Raw genomic sequence first — 18257 nt, 5'->3', positions numbered from 1 at the left:
TTATTTATAAACATACGAAACAGCACTAATACCTATCATAGATGATCTGGAAGTTGCTGAAGTTGATTGGAATAAATTAATAAACAAACTTTCCTGCTTTTTAAAATTTATTGTGATTTGGCTGTTCCAACACATATACTCGTAATAACAAAATATATTGTTACAGGAGTGAAAAACTTGCGCATGAGGGACCTGTTCAGACCTATTGATGACCAGCAGTTATTTATGTAACATGAAAATGAGATAAGCTTTAACTAAATGTTATTGTCTACAAAGTTAACTATACACTTATCCACAGCCACATCTCATATGACCTACAACTCTGTGGCCAATGTCAGTCAGGAAGTGACAATGTCCTCATTCTCCAGAAAATACCCTGCGCATTATTACATCAGCAGGACCACAGGACCATTGTGAGCCTATATTTGTGGAACTGGGAATCCTGACAATCTATAGCCTATATCCTTATTAGCTTACTTTTTGTTAAAGAGAACCTGGATCTGTTTTCTGTGAGAAATGAAATTCATTCCCATGACACCTACGGAAGACTGATACTTGCACTTCTGTCGGCTAAGTAAAAAGATAGACAGCTTCCCTGTTCTAGCTACTAGACTTCTCGGCTGAAGCCAAACCACTCTGCTCTGTAGAAGATTATATTGATATCGACTGGGACAGACAAACACCATTCGTTTTATGGTCCCACTGCCACAATTCTGCTGACAAGATTTCCCATGATAATGTTCCCATTTTTAGTTCAACTTGTCAGAAGCAAGTCCTTGTCACAGTTAGATGAAAACCGTTTATCAATAAGCAACTGGGAGTCAGCTACACCACAGACTAAAAATAGTAAAAGTTTATACCAACTCTGACAACACTGACAATGAAAACCATAATGCCCCTGAACCAAACTATGAGAGGACCTGTTCCTCAAATTCAACGAACAAAACATTTTTGTTCTGATTTTCCTTCTGAGATATAAAAGTTGAAATTTACAGACCACAAAGAATTAAACTTGATTAAATTACTACAACAGTGACAGTTAAACGTCAGAGTGTATCTACATATAAGTAATACTCATGGTGATCATAAAGACTTTCACGGTTTTTCCTCCAGAACAAAGTCAAAATATTTCAAGATTTGAGTTGTAATTGAAAGTTTTCAACGCAGTTTCAACCACAAATCTACATGATCACCGTGACACCAGCCACATAAACCTAAGAAATAATAATACCGTACTTATGATATTCGATTTAAACATGTTGTATTTAGAGGCTGTTAATAAAAAAACATTTTAGGGCAAGTTTACGTTCAACCACCGATATTATTTTACGAAAGTAATAAGAAAAAACTACTACTAAAGGATGTAAAGTAAACACAGTTCATTGTATTTGACATTGTAATGTAATTCCTTTGTATTTACAATTATATGTGCCAACTATTCTAACAGTTTTAACAGTTTCAATTGCACTATAAGAAGAAACATAGTTTACAAAACTTGTTTCTAGCACCTGTGATACAAATAAAATAATTTAATTCTTTCAAAAAAATTACAACATATAGATAAAGGAAATAAACACTTTTTTAAACTGGATAAGATTATTTCCTAAACCCAACTCACATGTTCCTTCAATTTATTCAAATCGTTTTGGGGTAAATTTAAATCAATTTTACAATATGTTGAAAAAATAGTTTGAAAACTGAATCATCCAAAAATTGAGGTAAAAAGAGTCAGTTTCTTATTGTTTTAACCATTATTTTTAAATTAAAATCATAATATGGTCCATTACTGACTAAATATTATGTAAACAATGGTTACTTTAGTATTTTTAAATTGCTTCATAAATTATTAACTTGTTCATTAAGTTCAAGACTTATGTATGAAAAAATAAATTTTTCAGTAAATAGTATTCAGAACTTCAAAAAGAAATAATTGCTTTTGTATCATTTTGATTTCAGACAGAAGAAAACATCACTTTAACTAGTACTAAGATTGTATTGGGTTGTTAATGTGTGATAACTGAAGGAATTATATGGAGAAGTTTTTTTCTCATGATCACAACAAAACATGTGAAAATATTTACTTGGCTAAGACAAATCAGTATCAATTATTGGTTATGTATTATGTAAAATTAACAGATATTAGTAAATGAAATATAAATGACATGTCATATAAAAAATAAAATATTATTGTATGAGTAATTGACTTTTTATTTCTCATCAGATGACATTTGAGTGTAGCAATAAATGGTTGATTATTTCTTAAATAAGTTGAGGTACATAACAGTTCTAGCATTTTAATATAACAATTTACATAGATTAATTCAATAGTTTTGTTCACATTTATCTTATTTTACTGCCCATGGCATTCCTAAAATAGTGATGTAAAAACACTGTTCCCTTTCAACTGAACTCATCAACAGTTGAAACATTAAAAACATAAAGAAGGCACACAGCAAACATGTTTTTGTTTAGTTTTAACATACGTTACTTAGAGAACTATTAATTTTGTTTCAGAAACTTTTATATCCTTGTTTTAACTACAAATCCGGTTCAATAATTCTGTCACATATCAAACAAAATGTACAATTATTTTAAACTGTAAAACAGTTGGTGCTTAAGAACATTAGTATTAATCAGTTGTAAACGTGACTTTTCCAAAGCCACGTTTACTTGATTCACTCAGGTGGAATAACAACAGAGAATAAATACAGTAGTTCAACACTAACTAGAATCTAGGTTACTCACAACTTCTGAGAAAATAGATTCATCTTAAACTTTTCCATAACTATATCTAGATCTGTTTCTTTGACTTTGTATCATTCAATCACAATTCGATTTCTAAAAATATCTTATATTTATATATATATCTTATGCGTAACATTATTTACATTAGATAGAGAAAGCTCAATAAATAATAAAGATCCAGTAGACTGGAATGTTAGCTTTGGTATGTGCTTATAATTTACATGGTGATGCAGGGATTGTCTACAACTTTTCCACCAACCTATCTTACATTTTATACATACAATACAATACATATCCATCTACAATCCAAACAAACAAAACGTTCAATAGAGGAAAAACTAAAACGATTTATCAAAGAATAAACCAATCATAACTCAAACTTTAAGGTTATAAAACAAAATATGTACAACTCACATAACGCAACAGCGAAGGTTGGTTTGCGCTCAAAATGTGGAATGTAGAAATATAACTCTTTTAATGAAAATATTACGACAAAAACAGCTCTTGCTTCAAATGATGTGTTGTTTGTACAAAATAACTCTACTTATAAATACACTTGGTAATTTATTACTTTATTATACTATACAAAATAAAACTTCACAATACATAAACTAAAAAGAATCCTCTCATAATTCCTGCACAGCTAACACATCACTAACTGTCATTATAAACTCTGAAAACACATTAACATTGTATTATATAATTTCATGCCTTCCTCCAACACTATTAAAATCGTTCAGTTTGAGAACATATCACATTATTTCAAAATTAAAAGAAGCTGAGTGTTATGTTGTTTTTAGTTTATTATGCTTTAAACAATGATGTAACATTTATTTGATGGATCAGTAAGACTTATAACTACTTCCACAAAGTGTCCAATAACACTTAACAGTATCAATGACATTGGAACAAAAAATAACCTGATTTGTGTTCACATTTTGATCTGTAAACTTACAATTTGGCAGATATATAGGCATATTCAAATTGAATTTTGTACACAATGGAAACTTACAGTTTAATCAAAATGGAGTTTTAACACAATAGTTAATTCTGAAAAGGCTACAGGATGTCCTCATTTTTAGCCAGTATAAGTTTATAACTTCAGAACTATTAAGCCCTATAAGTGGCAAATACATTTTACTAATCATTTATATGCAAAACTTTTAAATTTTTTCATGTTTTAAACAAAAACTAATGTTTAGGCACCGTGGTTGTTTTCACTCTATTGTGCTTGCAGGGTAACTAATTATTCCGTACTTTTCATGAAAACCAAATATCATGCATTTTATTTAACATAGCCAATGTTTAAGTTACTTTGGTTATTGGCAGTTTGGTCTCTATGTTTGAATATCCTATGTATGCTGATATATCACATAAACTTATATAAAGTTTCATAATTTAAAATGTGAGATAAATAAGATATATTTCCCTCACAGTACAAAGGATTTATATACCCAGCATATTTCCTCTTTCTATTTTGAATCAGTATAACGTTCATTAGATTATGTTCTTAATAACATTTATGAACATAAATAGTTGACAACATTCACAATAAGTTATTCAGTTACCACTTATAGGGCCAATAATTCAAAACAATCATAATTAAGTGTATTTTCACACTTAAAATTTGCTTCTTACATCAGAAGGCTTATGGAATTAACAAATCTACCTGTACTTTATGTTTATTAAATATTTATTTTTAAATCTTCAGTGGCCAAATATATGACTTTTCTAAAGAAAAAAATTAGGTATCCTTTTATTGTGTATCACAGAATTGTCCCAACATCACTTCTCTCTGATCTTGTGTAGTTGTAAGCACAGAGGGTTTCAAGAGAGATAAAGAGAAGTAGTAGATCGAGAAATGCAGTGTTATGTACTAAGGAGAATGTTATGACATGTAACACCAATCACACTCAACATCGATAATTTATCTCATTACTTGTAAGCGGTAAAGATTGCATCAAACTAGGGTGGCAAGTGTGATCAGGTAAAGTAAGCGGGAGAAAGTTAATATTCTCCACACAACTCTATTCTACTTGCTACTTACTCCCGCCCCCGTGTGTTTTGCTGTACTGCAATTACACTCTCTTAACTTGTTTTAAGGTCAAACACAATCAGCTTATGTTACCGTAGCGATAACGGAGACAAAGACACCACCTTAGTTAGAGCAATCTCTACAAAGTTTTATACTGATAATTCACACTTATTGGTGTTGTGATTATGGTATGTTCAGTGTTCAAACTAACATTTAGACAATTGACAATCGTAAATCCTTATAAGAAGTAGCTTTAAAGGGCATTGTGCCTCTAAAAGTACTAAGAGAATTCACCAATAAATTAATTGAGAGCATATTGGACAAAATAAATGTAATTTCTAAAGTCCTTTATGAAAATACTGTGAAGATTAACAAATATTACAAATAAATCCAAGAGTTTGCAACTCATTCTAATACAAATATAAACCTATAAAAATCTTTTTTAACCATTTTGAATAAAAATCTAAGATATAATTTTTGTGTTCTTATAATTAATACTGCAGTTATAATACATATTATGGTATTGTGTTTCAAATCAAACTCAGAGATCGGTTTTACCTTAATTATGAGTTTTAAAACATACAAATATAATGAATGAAAGTGTTCTATGTTTCACAACACGTAACTGCTAGACTGGCTGTTTCATTCATAGCAAGAGGCGAAGTATCAGTTAGTATTTGTGCCATTCAGACGGCTGAGCCTTCACTGCCTGCCGTTGTGTACTCCTTCAGCAACTCTCGGAGCCTCAGAATCTCCTTAGATGCATTTGCCAGGTCAGACTGTAAAGCAAGTTCTTTCTCACGAAGCCGCTTTATTTCTCTCTGGCATGTCTGTAAAAAATTAAATGGAATTAAATTACTGTTTATGTTCAAGGTATTAAACTATACTAAACAATTTCCCACGTTCTTATAAACATATACAAGGGCTATCCAGAAAGTAGATTATGTTCTGATATAAAAAAACAAAGTAAAAGAAAAAAATTATATTATATACATTTGAAAGCGAAACTAAAATACTATTTTTCAACATAGTCACCTTACAAATTTAGGCACTTATCATAGCGGTGAATTAGTTTTGAAATTCTAGCATCATAAAATTCTGCCATGAGACTAAAGACTGTTAAATTTTCAGTACCTGTATTGCACAAAATTTATGGTAATTTAAATTCTGTGTATAAAACTTCTGTGTGAAATTTGAGGAAGACTAGGTGAGAGTTCTCTGTTAATTTGAATTGACGGTCATCTTTACTCTTCTCATCGACTTTAGAGACAATGTCATCAGTCACAATGCTTGGCCCTCCACTTCGTACGTCATGGTGCACAATAGTTTGGCCATTTTAAAACCTAATGTCAGTCTAAAGCACCACTGACGCAATCCACCTTCATTACTCACATTATTCCAATAAAATTCACAGAGTTAGTGATAAATCTCAATTGGTTTATTCGGCTTAGTCAACAAAAACCATATTACTGACCATACTAAACAACTCACGGGATTTTCAATTGCGTGACACCCTTTAAACAGCTATCGTAAAACAACAAGGAGTGACAGTAACCTCTCACTAGCACGGCTGGATAGCCACTGAGGAATAACGTCCTGACATCAAAATGGCCACGATAGTCCAGCCCCTAGCGACTAAAGAGGGAAACGTAATCTACTTTCTGGATAGCCCTCATATATCTTGTTGCATTCAAGGGAGAATGTAGTGGCATGTGATTAAAACATGTACATAAAACAGAACAGGCTGTAAGGATCTAGGTTAAAACAAACTTTGTGTCCTCATTAAAGTGTATTTTTTATATATATATTTGTGCTTTCAGCAGGGTCTGCTGGTAATGGAACTTGGAAAAAGCGTTTTATTAATCATTGTTACACCAAAGAATTTAATTTAATTACCAGAAAAGATATAACACACTTTCAACAAATGCAAATTAGGAAATCTATTCTCAAGAACTATTTACAAAGTTATGTTACATTGGCCTATTTTTTGTCCTTAATCACAGTCACAATTAATTCTTATTAAAAATTAAATGCTACAATCAGTAAACTTTACAAAATAAGCTAAATTGTCATCGAAAACTACTTGATATCACAGCTGCTTCTTTTACAATTCAGATTATAGAAAAGATACAAATCAGCTTGTCTCGGTTGATCTGCTTTCTTCAATTTTGTGCCTCCTAAAATTTTGCACCCTATTCTGTCTGGCCTATGTGGGTACAAGGCTGCTTAGGCCTATTTGCTTATATGGACGAGCTAGCCATGTTCTACAGAAATAACATTTCATAATTTGTTGAAGTCTATTTGATAGTAGCACCCATCTGTTTTATTATCTAAGGCCAAGACTGACCTGTAGAAACATAGCCTAAAGTTTCAACTATATATGAGTTGTCATAGATAGCGATGATAAACCACGATATTAAAAAAGAACTGATTCAATAAGAAATCTGCGATTTAGGATCTCTTTAGAAATTAAAAAATTTAATTAATATTTGGCATAATATCTGTTCTAATAATGGTAATATTTTACTCACCAACAGTAAGGACATAGCATTTTTTAAATTGCAATTCAAGATTGTGTGTTTGTTTTTACAGCAATTTAAAAATTAAGTAATAATGACCAGAGTTAATTATGAACTATTACAATTCGAAAGTTAGCTGTCATATTATATCATGATTTTGCCGTTGCACTTGAATGTCAGATGGTATCGGACACGGTCAACGAATGTCACAATTCGACACACTCACCATTTAAATTGGAGCATTTATCCTACCAGCATGTTAACTCTATCATTGTAGAAAGCCTGAGGCTTCCACCACAATTAAGAATCCAGTATTCAATTTCTGTACCAACGTATTACATTCTTGTGAGATTTTGTATAATATATATATATATACTGTTATTATCATGAAAACTGATACATTTTACTAATGTCTTGTCTCTGTTATGTCATGATTTACATGGCCCTAATAGACCTCTCAAGGAATATCAGCCAGATCCTAGATTTTTGTCAATTCTGTCCAAATAGATCAAATATTTCTATTAAGTACAGAATGATTTAAAATTGAAAATAGAGCATGGCTAACTGCCTTGCTGTTGATGGTGGAAAGAATACAAGACAATCACCACTTTGAATTATAAAATACTCACAACATTCTGACGGAGCAGGTCCAGTTTATCACATTTGAGCCGTGTGACTTCCTGACGCAGGGAGTCGGCTGCCTTGCTGTCCCCACTCTCCAGACACATACTGCACACTTTGTTGGGTGTCTCGGCAGATGACATGCTCTCCAGTCCTGTGTCACTGTCGGCATACACAGCTGCGTCCAGCTCTACACTGTTGAGCGATGATGAGTCACTCTCAGACACCCTGCAACAGTGGTGTAATGTTGTGACCTCTACTTACTGTACAATTGTACTAGCCCTTCATGCTTGTAAGACCATAAACACATTTTGGAGCCCAAAAAAAAACGTGAAAAAAATTAAATATTAAGAATGTTTGCATGGTAGCACAAATACTGAACCCTAAAATTAATATTATATACATACAAACAAATATAGGATACAAATTGATATACTAATATTCATTTATGTATTTACATCTCAAATATTAAAAACGTATGAAATATTTTGATTGTGATGGTAAAAATCTAATTTTACAACATTCACATAAAAATTATAAAAATTTTAAAACATGCAATCAAGCTTTTAAAAGTTTTTTGTTCCAAAATTTTGATTTTTGAATGCGGTTAAGAGGTTTAAAAAAAGAGAAAAATGGTAGACTTGAGGAAGATGAAAGAGAGGGATTGAAGAAGATTGATATTAGACAAAAGGAGAGAAGGAATTGATAACTGGAAAGGAGAAAGTACTAAATATTTATGAACCGAGCCATATCAACTATGAATTGTTATACGTTTTTACATCAGTGGAGTAAATTGGAATCTTCTCCCATGGCACTTCACACAAAACTACCGGTAATATATTGAAAGAAAAAAAAACATCAGAAGCCCTGAGAACTTTCTTGGACCTTCCCTTTTAAATTTTAAACAATGTTATCAGTAACAACATACAAGTTGGCCACCCACATTGTTCTTCATCATAGTAATTAGTTTGCCAATTAAAAACAAATATTACAATACTTGTAATAGCACTTTCACTCATACTGTTCTCACTCCAGTCACATTAATTTGATAATAATATTCAAACATCATAATATGCAGCATGTGTTTTCAGTGTTTAGCAATAGTATAAATTATTATTATTGTTTAAAAAATTAATTTCCTACCAGATGCATATTGACTAAGCTAAACAGTCCAACAAAGATTATACCACTACCACTACTATTTTAGACACTAGATAACAGGAAGATTTCTTTATTAACAACTCTTACATTAGATATAAAAGTATCAAAATGTGTTAATGTCAAACGCATTTCATTAATTTTTCTTAATACATGTGTTCAGTTAAGATTACTAAAAAAAGAAAATGAAAGGGCAAGAATTGGTGGAGCTCTCTCTGTCCTCCACAGTGTACCAATCAATGTGGTGGATTGCTGGAATCTGGGCCATATGATGATAACATTATTCATGGTTAACATCTTCACTGCAACACGAGTCATCTATCGACTTTAAGACAGTGGATTAGGAAGGATGTGCGTCCACCTCAGGCAATTTGTTAAGTAATCACTTTCAGAGTATTAGTGTTACAAGAAATGTCCTTTTGAAATTTAGAGTTATTAGTTAAACACTGAAAAACCCTACCTCAAAGTTCTGTGTGAATGAATATCAGGACTTGAAACAGGAGAAGAGGGGGAGCTTTTCTTGCCGCCACTACTCCCTTTAGACAATGATCGTCCACTCTGCAACAAAATTAAATTTACGTTGTAATATATACAATTACATTTTATATAATGTGACCTGATGTTGAACTCTTAGTGCAAGCCATACTACAAGCAGGGTACACTCTAGCATTCATAAGGTTGTATACTTGGGTTAGCCAACACATTTCACATCCATACTGTAGGTTATTATTTCTTTCAATAGTGAACACTTAATGAAAGAATTCTGAAAGATTCATTCAAATTTTCACACATAGGTAACATTATACAGATGTTACATTTACATCAGGTTTATTAAAGGCTCATAACAACATTTCTAACAATTGCAACTCAATATATAGTACGTATAACATATGTACATTAGAGTATGGTATTGGGAAGTTAAGTGCAAACTTTTTCTCATTTAACACAAGTCAAGTGGTGAATGATGGTATAAAATCGTATAGAACCGAAGACCACAAATATCCTGGTTGTCATTAATTAAAACTACAAGTTTAACTCTCAACATTTATTTGTATTTTTTTTTTTCGATTAAATGTCTTTCAGTGGTAATGGAGCCATGATTATAAAACTCAAAAACTGTTTTAAACTTAACTAACTAACCTCTTGACCCCAAAATCAATAGCCTTATTCCCCACATCTTCCCCAGCCTAATGGGCCACTAGTCAGAGCAAAGATCTTCTCAAACAAAATAAAGACGAGAGTTGAAACAGTGCAAGGTTTGCGGTAATGATAAAAAATGCAACGCTCACAGTAAACACGTTATCACAAACTTAAATCCAAAGTCTGACGCCTTAGACTGTAATGTCACCTGTTCTCCCTAATAATGGTGAGTATAAGATGGAACAACCTGTTTGGTACATCTAAAAAAAAAGTAATTTTATCTCATAAAAAACATACCTTTAACACTCACTTCCTGTCTGGTTGCACATTTAGTATGCCCTGTGTTTTAGTTTGTTTATTGCATTTTCATTACAAACAATTAAGTATGAACTTGCACAACTAATATTGTCCTATTAGTATCTTAAGTGATCAATTCCAATATTGATCCTCCACTTGAATGAGTTATTAATTATTACTAAAGGAGCTGAACATTAAGTTACATTACTGCTAATCCCCTTGTTCAGTAAGTTTACATAAGACATACCACTGGTGTGGGAGTGTCGGGGACACTTCCTACAGGTGTTTTCTTGGCAGTGTTGTTGTTGTTAGTCTCGGTGGTGACATTAGGGTTCCGAACCCTGGCAATAAGGGCTTTCCGTACTGTGTCTATGAACCGGGTCCCGGGCCCACCTTCGGACTTGGGAGTGTCAGGAGCTCCCTCTGAGCCATCGGCGCCAAGGAAGTCTCGTGTCTTGTCTCGCAGTGCGTCACACAGCGTAGTCAACAGAGAGGTCCTCGTCCGCAACTGCATCAATAACATACATGTTAAAGTTACAGTTTCCTTTGTCAATAATAAACTTCAATAATTGATAGTGCCAAATTTCATTTCATTTCAAGTATTAATTTCCCTATTATTTATTAATTAAAACATTGATAAAAAATCAATGGTAAATGTTGGATTAAACAACCGTACAAAAGTAATTTTATCCATTAAAAACATATTATTTTTACATTTTTTAACCACGAATAATAGTGACAAAAACAATGTAATATATGCTGAACTGAGTGCTTTTCAAAAATATACATGTAATAATACAAATTTTTGATAACTATTCATATGAGGCATTACACTATAGTATACGTGAGATGCATCAATAGAATAAAATGCATGTACAAGGCAAGTGATATAGTTGACACAAAACAATGGGTTTATTTTCATAACAATAAAACCAAGTATCAACTTACAAAACTAATATTGATCTTAGGCAATCAATTTCCAATAGGTATTGATCCTCAACATTTATTTTGAGTTATTAATTATTACTAGTGGAACTGAATTTTAAGTAATATTATTTCTTTAAAGATATTGATAGCACATTGCCATGAAGTAAATAACACAATTTTTATGGTTACCTCAAGTTTGGCAAACTTGTGAGCCTTGTAGCAGGCATTCTCAGCATTTATCAACTTTGTCAAGAGGAACTCCTGGAACTCCGGGCCTTTCCTGAAGATGGCAGGGCTGGGTAACGTGGGACCGAAGAAAGGAACATCATCTCGTGCTGTGACACTCACTTTGTACCTGGAAACCATTCATTTCTTTTTAAAACTATAGAGAAGATCATATTTTAATCGCCTAATCAGTGGCTAAAATCATCAGCCGTTTCTATAATGTAATATGAAACCTTAAACCTTCATGAATCTGATTTACAAGGAATTACTGACTGATAACTGGCTAGACTGTGTTGGGTAAAATAATACTTCAATCCCTGTTCTACATCAATAATACTTCACAAATAATGGTATTATATTGATAAATAATGTATTTACGTCATTGCAATAAAATAAAGATATTGGAACATATATTGCACTTAAATGTGAACTAAACTTGTACTGTTATCTGTTTAAACATCTTGTAATAAATTAATAGTATATCACCAACTGCACTTAACTTGATTCGTAGTAATCGTTACTTAAGAAACTTTAATAGATCGACTATGAATGACGAAGTTGCTTGATCAACTTTGAGCCACGTCATCACTATTTCATTTGTTACACTACGAAAAATATAAGAATCAATAGATTCATGTAACATTTGAAACTTAGGTTTCTGAGCTGTCTAACAATCATTATAATATTTCAAATAAACGAATGAATCAGAATCAATCAGCTGTTTATAAAGATAGATTTGTAATATTAATTATTATTAATATTATATTTAAATATTAATTATAAATATCTGAAGTTCATCATTATCAAGAAGATCAAAATATAACGATTGCAACACACTGCCTAGTGCCCGAGTATTTTGACAGTAGTCACCAGCAACCATGTGAACGATGTGTATGTTCAATGTAGCAACCATGAGATCTCCGGAACTGGCTAATTACTCAAAGGACTTCTTTGGTGGTATTTGATACAGGTAACTTTTGGCTATCAGATTTAAAAAAATTCAAAATGAACCAAATCGGAATGCAATACAAGCAGTACAACACATCTAATATTATGGGCACTCGATAGAAGACACTCGTAATAGCTGGGAAAGAGTTATAGTTGGTAGTATAGTAATGACTGTTTTAAACAAAACAGTTAAAGTCAGTATAGTAACAACTTTCGTAACAATCTTTCAAATTCTTTGATACTTAGTTGTAGTAGCAGTTTATTTTGTAATAATATTATTTTTATTATTGTATTGAAAAATGATTGTAACACATAAATTTCTATTGTTTATTAAAAATCTCTTATGCAAAAACCAAAACAGCCCTCTATTCAAAATTAAAAATATGGTTAAGGAAAATGAAAGACCTTTGATAACTTAAGAATAAAATAAGTGACAGACATACCTGGTATTTGGACTATTTGGTTCTAAGACTTGTACTACAATGTAAGTGTGGAGGAAGTGGGACGCTATCATGTCGGGGGAGAACGGAGTGTTGTCCTCTTGGAACACAATTGCCACTATATCGTTGCCTGTAAACAAACAATTTTACGCTACTTTATTCCGTTTTAATATACTTAACTACAACAAGAAAGCTACAAATCATAGTCACTAACAGCTTATACTTTGATTAGACTAATGAATAATCGGTAAAATATATAAAATATGTTAGATACAAATTACAAAACATACCTATGTGCCTCTTCCTCTGCAACTGCTGGGGATCGTTGTCAGTATAAGGCAGTAATGTCGACACATGGAAGATGATCTGTCTACCCTTGAAGTTTTGGTAAATAGCTTCATCTCCAGTCTGGCCATACTGAGTATCTAGGCCGCCACGGTAACTGTAAAAGTTTAACATGGATATTATTTAGTAACAATAGTTCAAAATACTGATATGGTGTAATCCTGGTTTGAGGTTAGAGTGTATTTGAATTGCGTTTCCTTTGCCGTCTAACTTTCACAATACCCCTCGGATGATATGTAATTTCATACAGGTTTTCTGATTTGGTTTAGTAATGATGGGTCCGAGTTTGGTATCCAGTCTTGCTATTTGGTTAGCTATCCAAACCAACTTCAGCAGTGCATTAGTCAAAACCTCCATGAATTGATACAAATTTTGAATTAGCTCCATTTCACCTTCTGCTTAGTGCAGCTTCTAGAATCCAACACCATTACTCGTCATTTATTGATCTCTTCAGGCAACTGTGAACTCCAGATTCCAGGAGTCAATCTCTACCAGTTTCTGATTTCAGATGTTGCACTAAGCAGAAGGTGAAATGAGCTTAAGTCAATATATTGAATTTAATCAACCCTTACCAACATAACTACTCCATGACTTTACTACGTAAAACTGTGAAATTCAAATGATTGGTATTTATAATTGGGCTTTGAATTAATATCACATCTTGTTAAGAAACAGCATGGCAAAGCATTGGCTAAGCCTCATCACTTGAGGGACTGGAAAAATTTAATTTCTCTCTCTGTCCACATGATATCTCAAAAACAAAATTATCTATAGACTTGAAATTTGGCATAAAGCTTAATTTCTACATAGGAAACACTGACTTCGATAATAGTGCATGTCACTCCATGAGAATTAGCGAGTATTCCTACATTGGTCTTATTGATAACTATGATGGAAAAGAGAAAATAGCCGAATAAATCAATTTGTAAACAAACATGATACCATAATTAAAGATTTTAGTATGTGACAGATTTATTTATAGAATTGAAAGTAAAATAATAAAGTGGAAAGTCAATGTTAAAAGTAAGTGACAAGATTTGATTTCAGCTCACCAGAACTTTTATTATTTGAACACTGTTATGAAACCTAGCTTAATGAACAAAAATAGAAATGTATCATGTGGCAAGATATATTGAGAAAGATTTTATTTGCAGACTTCAAAATTTGCATGAACCTTCATTTTTATATAGACAAGTGTGAGATCTATGATGGCGATTGTCCGACTACGGAATTTGACTACGGAATTTGGCTACGTGTCATTGAAGACTATCTATCTCTCAGTAGATAGACAATTTCTCTTTTGTGTGCAGAGGAAGTATGCCAATTTCTTTTCTATATAATTGTCTGTATGTCTCTCTGCTGGACATCTCGGAATGAAATGAGATTTGAAATTTTGTGTGCAATCTCTGCGAAGGCTGTTATGTGACACACGGTGTGGTGTACATACATTACCTTGTCGTATCTTGTAAACATATGTCATTCACATATTACATTCCTAAATGTTTACAAATATGTACTTGTATAAGTCTGCATTTAAGATTGGATATTTTAACCTGATAAACATTTTATAAGACCAACCATTAAAAATGAACTGAGCTAAGGAAATTATCTAAATATTTCCTTTACAAACAGGATAAAAACTAGGATATACCAAGCAAAACGTACACCAAAAGACATGTTTCCATCCAAGGTTGATCGGATAAAACGCTAACCTCTGGCCTCTTGCTAACACTTGCAACTTAGCCAACTGCATTATCTTATCAAAACTGTGATGGTTATAGCACGTAGACAGATGATTGTTTTTATTTTGTCTGTTGATATCTTTATTTACATTGCCAAATAGCTAGCAGTCTCTACTCTATGTGTTGATATTTTTTTTAAATCTACTAAATCCACTGGATGCATATAAGATTTTGTAAGTGCTAAAATTATTGTACAACCATGGTAGATGTGGAGTATGAGACACTATTTTGATGCCATGTTGGACAATTTAAAAACATTTAACATGATTATTTACACATAACCAAAGGGATATTAACCGCTATAATTGTATTAGCAGATATAACTTTTACTACTAACCCTTTGTGATCTTTGAGTTGAATTCTCTGACCGAGCAAGTTCAGGAACTCATCAAGGGCTGGACTTGAATGTTTGTTGGAAAAGAGTTGCTCCTCACTGGTCTGGCCGAAACGTTGGTACAGCACTCCAAACTTGAAGTTGGAGACAAGAACATGTTCGTCGTACTCTGCGATCAGTTCGGAGGCTCGAGGACATAATACGGGCTGAAGACTGGTAACTGTCAGTTGATCATTCAGCAGCTGGACACAAACAACATGTAAGCTATTTAACTTGTAAATGTATGAAACCAAATAAGTACATTAAAGCAAAATCTTGAGGGTTAGATTTAGATTCAGAATTAAGGTGGGGTGGGGGGGGGGGGGGGTGGGGGGGGGGGGGGGTGGGGGGGGGGGGGGGTGGGGGGGGGGGGGGGTGGGGGGGGGGGGGGGTGGGGGGGGGGGGGGGAAGCAATGATTTATACGTAATAATAAGCTGTGATTAAAAATAAATTAAGGTATGGAAATTTATGAAACCCATAGTAAAAATTATGGTGGTTCTTAATTAAACTTTTACAACTACCGTGGCATACTCAGATATCACAAAATCAGGAACTTATTAAGTATATACTTTCTCTTTCTACCTTTTCTAACATTGCATTCTTGATGGAAGTAATAAGGTTAGAAATTGAAAGACTTGAAGAAACTTTTTCTTAACCTTGTTTAAAATTAATATTGGTTACTTTGATTTACAAAAGTTATTTTTCTCTGAAATCTACTTTAAGGGTTGAGTGTAGGTAACATGTGAAGTTGTAGATAGTTATTGGAATAAATGTTATTGTACGTTGCATTTCGGCGATATGCATGAGAGGATCACATTTTTAAGTTTTGTGTTTCAAGCACATCTCTGAAGTCACACCAAATTCACACATCAAATCTTGTACCTGTTTCAATAGACACACCAACAAGGATTACCGGCACTCCTTCAGCGACTAGCGATAGAGTAACATCAAATCAAACTTGACTGACCTCCGGGTGTCTGTGATTCAACACAGCCTTCTCAGACCACTATGGCCAACAGGCCAATTGTCAGTGGTCTCAAACCAGCACGGGACCCATTCATACAAACAACTAATCAGAAACACAAAGACCCTCAAACATTGCTCTTCTAGAACTCTTTTCTTTCGAGAGAGAGTTGGAACTGCCTAAATTTTAGAGATCCCGTCTCTTGAATTACAATTCAAAAACTCGTTGAAGACACTTTTATGTTTCCATCTGAACGTGAGCTGTCCCCTAAAAACCATCCATCAAAAGGCGTACAATACAAAATTGTGAATGGATTACAAGAGGCATTTATAGGTTTTCAAGGGAGAAATTAACGATTTTTTACTCTGAAATCAACAAGCACTCGAGTTGACGAGGCTTTCAAAATTTTTTTTACAAATTACAAGCGGGATTTATAAAAAGGTGATCAGAGCTGCAAAAGCATATGACGTCATCCAAAAATTGCTCCATGGCATCAACAATTTTTTCCAAAACGGCACGGTGCTATCATTAAAAATAAAAGTCCACCAACTGAAAGACAAATTATTAGCTTCAGATTGGAAACGATCAAGTCAGCGATGCAGCCAAATCCGCGGACTCGCCTTTCAATAATTTTTTTGCCTCGGTTGGTGACTTGACCAAGGATTCATGTCCAAAGCAGCATCAGCCACATTCCACTTTGGTACGAGAGCCCAGCAGCTTCTATGGCTCTGGCTCCCTACTACATAAGCGGAAATTGCCAGAGTGATGAGAGATCGTTCCTTCAATAAAAATCAAAAACGATTGTAAATCCATGTATCAATGTGGCCCTTCTTAAGCAATGTGCACAGCACCTGTTCAGGGCCGCTTGAACATTTGATAAATCTCTCTCACCCGCTCAGGAATATTTCCATCCCTCTTCTGAAAAAAGCCAAAAATCACCCCGATATTCAAAAAAAAGAAGGAGATCCCAAATTAGTTCAAAATTATAGTCCCATCTCAATTTTTTTACCAGTTGTTCGAGTAAAGTTTTTGTGAAAAGAATCTTCCTCAGTCGACCTCTTGAATTTTTTGGAAAAACACAACTTACTATCATCAAACCAGTTCGGTTTCCGAAGTGGGAAGTCGACAATAGACGCAGGTCGTTGGGCTGGTCCGAGATGATAGTAGAAGGAATTGAAAGTCATAGAAGACACACTTAGTGTGGTTTCTTGACTGTATCTAAAGCATTTGACTGCGTTGAATCACAACATCCCTAATTCACAGACTGGAGTAATAGCGGTATACGAGAGTGTGCCACTCTTGTGGCTTGAATCGTAATCTCAGTAATAGAACACAATTCGTAAAAATTTCTGACGTACGGTCAGGTAGGGGGTTGGAGCTGGGTTGTGGTTTATCCTCATGGCTCCATTCTCAGTCCGCTACTCTTCCTAATTGTAATGTCAACGCGATGCCTGGCTCATCTTTGCACCAAGGACGAATAGTCCAGTATGGCGATGACACGACTCTCTGTTTCAAAGAAAAATCAAACACACAACTTGAAATGACAACATTCACTGAGCTCAACAACTTAATTCAACATTGCAATGAGCTCAATCATAAAAACAAACCCGTCAAAATCGGTGTTTGTTTCAATTTCGTTTTGCGGCCGACCGTCTCTGATCAAAGTCCTATATGTGATGTTGGAGGAGACGGAGATCGAAGAAAGTCTACTCGACTAAATTCCTTGGAATACACTTTGATCGAAGGTTGACATGGGATAGTCATTGTAGACAACGTT

General features: G+C 33.6%; 1 protein-coding gene across 1 annotated transcript; it reads right to left on the bottom strand.

Annotated features, from left to right (window-relative positions):
• Positions 1-1382: 1382 nt before the first annotated feature.
• LOC124363576 (rap1 GTPase-activating protein 1) lies at positions 1383-17880 on the bottom strand. The gene is made up of 9 exons (XM_046818832.1): positions 17839-17880; positions 15480-15766; positions 13346-13497; positions 13059-13185; positions 11632-11797; positions 10763-11023; positions 9539-9636; positions 7929-8148; positions 1383-5610 (listed from the first exon to the last, which is right to left on the bottom strand). Exons 1-9 carry the CDS (start codon positions 17878-17880, stop codon positions 5467-5469), a joined length of 1497 nt encoding a protein of 498 aa, XP_046674788.1. The 3' UTR covers positions 1383-5466.
• Positions 17881-18257: the final 377 nt, after the last annotated feature.

This window comes from Homalodisca vitripennis, chromosome 5, assembly GCF_021130785.1.
Source record: "Homalodisca vitripennis isolate AUS2020 chromosome 5, UT_GWSS_2.1, whole genome shotgun sequence".
Taxonomy (NCBI): Eukaryota; Metazoa; Arthropoda; class Insecta; order Hemiptera; family Cicadellidae; genus Homalodisca; species Homalodisca vitripennis.
The sequence above is the reverse complement of the archived record's forward strand: the minus strand, read 5'-3'. Positions and strand labels throughout refer to the sequence as shown.

Excerpts from the sequence above, each read along its gene's own strand:
- LOC124363576 (XM_046818832.1), bottom strand. The coding sequence starts at position 17,880 with ATGAGGATAAACCACAACCCAGCTCCAACCCCCTACCTGACC. Across the intron at positions 13,498-15,479 it reads CAACTCAAAGATCACAAAGG|TTACCGTGGCGGCCTAGATA; the intron begins GTTAGTAGTAAA and ends AAACTTTTACAG. Across the intron at positions 11,024-11,631 it reads ACAAGTTTGCCAAACTTGAG|TTGCGGACGAGGACCTCTCT; the intron begins GTAACCATAAAA and ends TTATTGATGCAG.